Source organism: Triticum dicoccoides, chromosome 6A (assembly GCF_002162155.2).
Source record: "Triticum dicoccoides isolate Atlit2015 ecotype Zavitan chromosome 6A, WEW_v2.0, whole genome shotgun sequence".
In the NCBI taxonomy this organism is placed as follows: domain Eukaryota; kingdom Viridiplantae; phylum Streptophyta; class Magnoliopsida; order Poales; family Poaceae; genus Triticum; species Triticum dicoccoides.
Window position 1 is genome coordinate 121,138,404 of NC_041390.1, and position 5,803 is coordinate 121,144,206.

The following is a 5,803-nucleotide window of genomic DNA, read 5'->3' on the forward strand; positions in this document are numbered from 1 at the left end:
AAATAAGACTAAGACATGACTTGTTGTAGACGTTTTTTTTGTCATCTTTAAATTGCATGCAAGACTTAAAATAATACTGTCTTATCAACCATTGTACATACCCTAACAGGCCTAGGTAAGTTTATGGAGCAGCGGCCCTAGAACCACCATGCAAGGCTCGAGGACAACCGATCGATCTAATCAAACGGTCACGGACGTCAAAACGCTGTGAGCAGCCGTAGCTCAATCCATTATACTGTTTCTTAATATGGTAGTATTTCAAGACCAATCCATGCCCGCCGGTCCATCCAGGTGAACCATAACTATCGCAGACTTAAAGCCCGTGCAAACTTGTCAATATTCAAGATTCTCAAACCACCCAAATTTGTAGGACGTTACAGAGGAGGAATTGATAACAAAAAGTATAACCTGCTTTTCCCAGGACTATATAGGCTCTACTGGTGCAGTGGACAAATAAAAGAATCCTACGTGGTGGCCATTTATTCTACGTGACTGTCTAGCTTAGAGCGCTTCAGCATAGAGAACCCTTGCTGCACGAGAGAGCGCCTGCGGAGGCCGTCATCGGCGCCACGAAAGAGGCGGGCTTGGCAAAACTGGGGGCTTTAACCTCAGCCCCCGGTCCGCCGGACGCCGTGAAGAACGCGCCGTTGAACATCAGGTCGCCGTCGGATATCCAGTTCCACTTCTGCCACTCGCTCTTGGGCGGGTCGCCGTCGCGCTTCGTCACCTGCAGAGATGGCAGAGTTCGTACGGTCAGCTTCATCATAAGACGAGGGCACGACGTACGCCATGAAACACAGGAGCAGCACCTCTTTCTTCTTGCCGGCACAGAACCTGTTGCCTCGGCTAAGTATGGTCGGCGACGCGCTGCCGCCGATGGCGTATTTCCCCCAGTTTACGTAGTCGTTGTTGACGACGTGGAACACCCCAAACCGGCACCTCGGCATCCTCTGCACGAGGCCCGGCCCGAAGCGATTGAAGGCGACGGTGACGCGCATGGCCCTGTCGTCCTCGTAGCCGTCGTTGTGGCCGAGGAGCATGGCCTTGTTGTGGTTGGTCAGCAGGCAGTTGGAGACGGTCACGCCGGTGGATGCCGCGATCACGTCCACGAGGCCGTCGGCGCAGTCCTCCAGCGTACAGCGGTCCACCCACACGTCCCTCGCGCCGAATATGCTGACGCCGTCGCCGTCCGACAGGTGGCCCGTCCTCGCCGACGACTTGGGCGCCGGCCTGCAGCCGCGGATGGTGATGCCGTGGATGATCACGTTGCTCCGGTTGCGCACCGTGAAGCACGCGCCGCCCTCGCCGACGACGACGCTGGCGCCGCGGCCGTCCACCGTCTTGTGGGAGCTCACGACGAGCTCCCGCTTGGGACGGATCGTCATGTTGCAGGCGAAGATGATCCAGAGGGGCTCGTCCTGGACGAGGCCGTAGCGGAGCGTGCCGGGGGCGGGGTTGGCCGGGTCCTCGTCGCCGGGGTCCGTCACCACGTATGTCCTGCCGCCCTTGCCGCCGATGGCGTTGCGGCCGAACCCGATGGCGCAGTCGGCGAGTCGCTGCCGGTTGTCGGCCCAGCAAGGGTCGCACCGCCAGCAGTCGTCGACCGGGTTGCCGGTGCCGCAACCGGCTTGCCGGCGCGCTGATATGTTACCGGAGGCATTGACCGGCAATGGCGAAGAGTAGGAAATGGATAAAATGGATGTGAAAAATAAGAAGAGGAGAATGGCCATTGTTCCTGATCCAGATATCTTGTGAGGATTTGAACAGATAGAAGATCAGTACGAGCACAGTACGTGATGCTATACAGATCGATCTACTCTGGATGCACAAGGCCGCATAATAATACTAGGGTAAGCGAAACAGCTAGTAGTATATGGCAATAGATCATGGAAATCTCCATTTTAGGAACTAGCTGATAACTTGTAAAGGTTTTCCTATTTTCTGCAGGATGTGTTTGTCTTGCCAATAGCACTGACTGACTGATTGATTTTAAACAACACAAATTAGGTATATATGGATTCCCTTGTTGATTCTAATATACGGTATGACACAAATGGATATTAAATTATTACACAAATGGAAGAAGAAAATTGTATATCCATGGTTCTAAAAAAAATGGAAGAAGAAGAATTGAGAGAGGGAGCATTTTTTTTCCAATGCCGGAAATGATCAGTTACAAATCACACTAAGCACGAGGTACATCATATCTTTCCTCTCCCAATCTCCCACACATTTGCGATGTTCATCGATCACAAGCAATTCATCCGTTTCTTTTCACTAGAATGACCCATTACGCAGAATGGTACAAGGTCCCGATTTAAACCAAGAGTTATTTGCATGTCACAACTTTTTCTTAGTTGTAACTACAGATAGTTTTAGTTATGTTGTCCCTATCATAATGTACATGCCACAATTTGACAACATGAATGTAAATATGAGTACAGATGGACCATAATTTTATAACATAACACATGACAGGAGGAGGTAGCATATTACACGTGAATAAAAATGCATATCTTTTTTATTTAACAGTTTTGCTAAAACATATCTAGATGTGCTCTAAGTATTTTTTTTAGATGTGCTCTAAGTATTACACATCTAAGTTCTATGTCATTGATTGTACGCTAAAATTCATGGAAGCATTTCCTTTTGTCCTTTTTTTCTTTTCTTTCTAGATTCATTGGGTCACTTATGCGATAATTGAAAAAAAAGTGCAATTGTGAGAAGAAGAGAGGAAGAAGCCTAGAGACCGTCGACGGTGAGACGGGAGGAGAGGCGGTACAACAACATACTAGGGTTTGAGATTAGATGATGAGAGATAAGCGAATGGGGGGGGTGGAGGGACGTGGTGGTGGTTGAGAACATGGGAGGAGGAGAGACAGAGATGGGAGGTAGTGGGTCGGGGCTCGAGGACGGGAGGGAAGGGGATTGGTCGTTAGGGTTTTCACCGCTTTGAGCTCGCATATAGCAACGGACAGGTCGAGGAAATTTTTGTTTACCTATTTGTACATCGGAGCCATCAGTAAAACGAAACTATTAGTGACACCAATATTAAAAAGTTAGAGTAAAACACAATCAATTAAATGATCGCCAGAGCAAAGCCAGAGGAGCGAGACAAGCTACATCAGACGTACCAAGACGTTGTGCACAAGAGGAGCTCTATGGCACCGAGGCATCCTTTAAGGGAGAAAAAACCTAGTTTAATCTCCTCTCGTATTCATTCACTTATATGGAATCTTGCATTCTATGATCTTTGGATGGAAAAACTTTCCAATTCCTCAGACACTGGTGTGTTAAAGTTACAGTCCCTACAACTTGATGTCCAGACTTTGTAGAAACCTTTTATTGGTGAGGCACCATCATCTTAGCGGCGAGCGACGGTGTGGGTGTGGTTCCAATGAACCTGCTTGTGCAGACGACGTGATCCCGTAAGACGTGGGTCATGGCACGGTGACTGCCCCGGTGGGCGATAGCGTCTGATTTGGTCATCTCCTACCCCTCCCTACTCAGTGCACTCCTTCCCCTCCGAATCTGGATCATGCTTAAGTTGTTGCCGATTCCCGAACTAAAGGGGGTGCTGCTGGTGGGGAGTACAAACTGGGAGTCTAGGTCGGCCTTGACCAACCGTGACAGCAGCGATGTTGAGGGTGTCGTTTCCCTCCTTGGAGGTGCATATCAGGTCTACTCCTCCCATCCCCTCCATGTAGTCTTCTGAGAGAAAACTCTAACTTCGTTGGGTGGTGGTTGTGCTCTTGTCATCGTGTCCGTCATTAAGGCGCCACCTTGGGAGCTTTGTGGTTGTTGTGCGCTGATGGGTTATGGTAGGCGGCGGCAGTGGCGTGGTTCTTTGCGTCCAATGCTTTAGCTCGATAGTGAAACCTCATTCGGTGCTCTCTGTGTGACCGATGTGTGTCTATTCATGCATCTTGTGGTTGTGTTCCATGGTGGGAGGAGATAGGGGTTCCCTCCACCAATGGCTACATCATGGCGTGGAACGAGAGCCAAAGCTCCTCCTGACAGTGTCAGATATGTCTCCTTGGTACTCGGAGCTTCCCACGGCTCAATGCTATTTCCTTGCTTCATCCGACCTGAACATTTTCCTTTATCTATGATTTGGTCATGTGCGGATGTATTGCTCTACTCAAGGAGAGCCAATTTCAGCATTGTTCCTTTTTATGTGGCACATTCCGGCGACATCCATTCATGTTCTATGGGGAACATCTCCATCTTCCAACGGTGCGTCATCTTTTGAGCCAGGAGAGGATGCACGGGCCTTCTTCAGATATGGAATTAATGGTTGTGTTGTGTGGAGGTCCTTAGTTGTTTGGAATGGCATACCCTTTCTATTCTGATGGACGTGCAGGTTCAGCAGTCGGCTGTTACTGTGGTCAGCACACCCACGCAGGCTGGTCTGCAGTCTTCCAGGCCGTCTCACGATGCTACACAGATGGCGCCATGTGTTCATCTCTCTACACCTACTTCATCTTCAACACCTACCATGTTCGCTGTTGCTTCATCATTGTCGACGGATCGCCCAGTGACACGGGTGGCCCTTATGTCCGAGGGAAGCTCTCCTCTTCGGCGTAGTAACCGTCACCCCGTCTCTGTTGACATTTCTTCTCCGACCGACGAACATGCTATGGACAAGGCAATGCGACATCAGGTTGCATGTAATTTGGACACCGTTCCAGGTAACTTATCCGGAAAATCTTTTCTTTCCTTTTCAGATTCACGTATTTCTTCTACCTTAAAGAATGTTGGATGCTCTATTGGAAAGAATGATAATGAAATTAATATATCGGTTGGGGTGCTTAAACATATGGAGATTAACCGATTAAAGGTTTCTCCGAAGTGTAATGCCTCCATACCTAACCCCGAAACCGAGGAGGAGGATGAAGCAGATGCCAAATATGATGGTCCGCTTATATCCCACTTGGTTGGTGAGGTTACCGAGGTTGGATTAGATTACGCAAGACCTGGGCCCATGTTTTGTGACTTTACAGCGTCCTCGCGGAAATCTAAATCACACTCCTCTAAAAAGAAACAAAAACCGCCCAAGAAGGTGAAGAGTTCCATACCGATCCGAGTTTCCCCATGAAAGGCATGTTTTGGAATAGCAGAGGTCTCTTGGACTTGGCTAAACATAAGCACGTCGGTGATTGTGTAAGGGAACATGGACTGTATTTTGTGGCAATTTCCGAGGCTGGTAAGTGTGATTTTTGCCCACATGTCCTCGACCACCTATCAGGTGGTTTCGACTATGCATGGCATAGTCTACTAGCCCATGGAAGGTTTGGAGGAATTCTTCTTGGTATTCTAACAACAGTCATGGACTTGTTGGCCTTTTCGATTGGTGAATTTCATATAAAATATCACCTAAGAAATAGAGCTGACAATTTTACATGGACTCTAGTCGCAGACTATGGGGCTGCCCAAGATGAGCATAAACCGGCTTTCCTTCGGGAATTGGTAAACCTGGCTAAGGATAACCCATACCCAATGCTTATTGGAGGGGACTTCAATATCCTTAGATACCAGGAAGAGAAAAATAATGACCGCTTCGGCACTCATTGGCCCTTCCTATTCAACACTGTGATAAACAGTTTGGATCTTCGGGAGGCGAGTATGTCGGGGTGTCAGTTCACATGGGCTAATAATCGATCTGTGCCGACATATGAGAAGCTTGGTAGGGTACTCATGGATACCGAATGGGAACTAAAATTTCCTCTGGTAACCGTACGAGCCCTAGAGCGTATCGAGGCATTATCAGATCATGCACCCATCATTCTAGATTCCAACTCTA

The 5,803-nt window shown here is 48.6% G+C and overlaps 1 protein-coding gene across 1 annotated transcript; it reads right to left on the reverse strand.

The window, feature by feature from the left end:
• Positions 1-511: 511 nt before the first annotated feature.
• On the reverse strand, positions 512-1,730 carry LOC119315747 (pectate lyase-like). Its single transcript, XM_037590246.1, has 2 exons — positions 810-1,730; positions 512-727 (listed from the first exon to the last, which is right to left on the reverse strand). Exons 1-2 carry the CDS (start codon positions 1,728-1,730, stop codon positions 512-514), a joined length of 1,137 nt encoding a protein of 378 aa, XP_037446143.1.
• Positions 1,731-5,803: the final 4,073 nt, after the last annotated feature.

Coding starts and splice junctions, on each gene's coding strand:
- LOC119315747 (XM_037590246.1), bottom strand. CDS start 1,730: ATGGCCATTCTCCTCTTCTTATTTTTCACATCCATTTTATCCATTTCC. Junction 728..809: donor GTGCCGGCAAGAAGAAAGAG/GTGCTGCTCCTG, acceptor CCATCTCTGCAG/GTGACGAAGCGCGACGGCGA.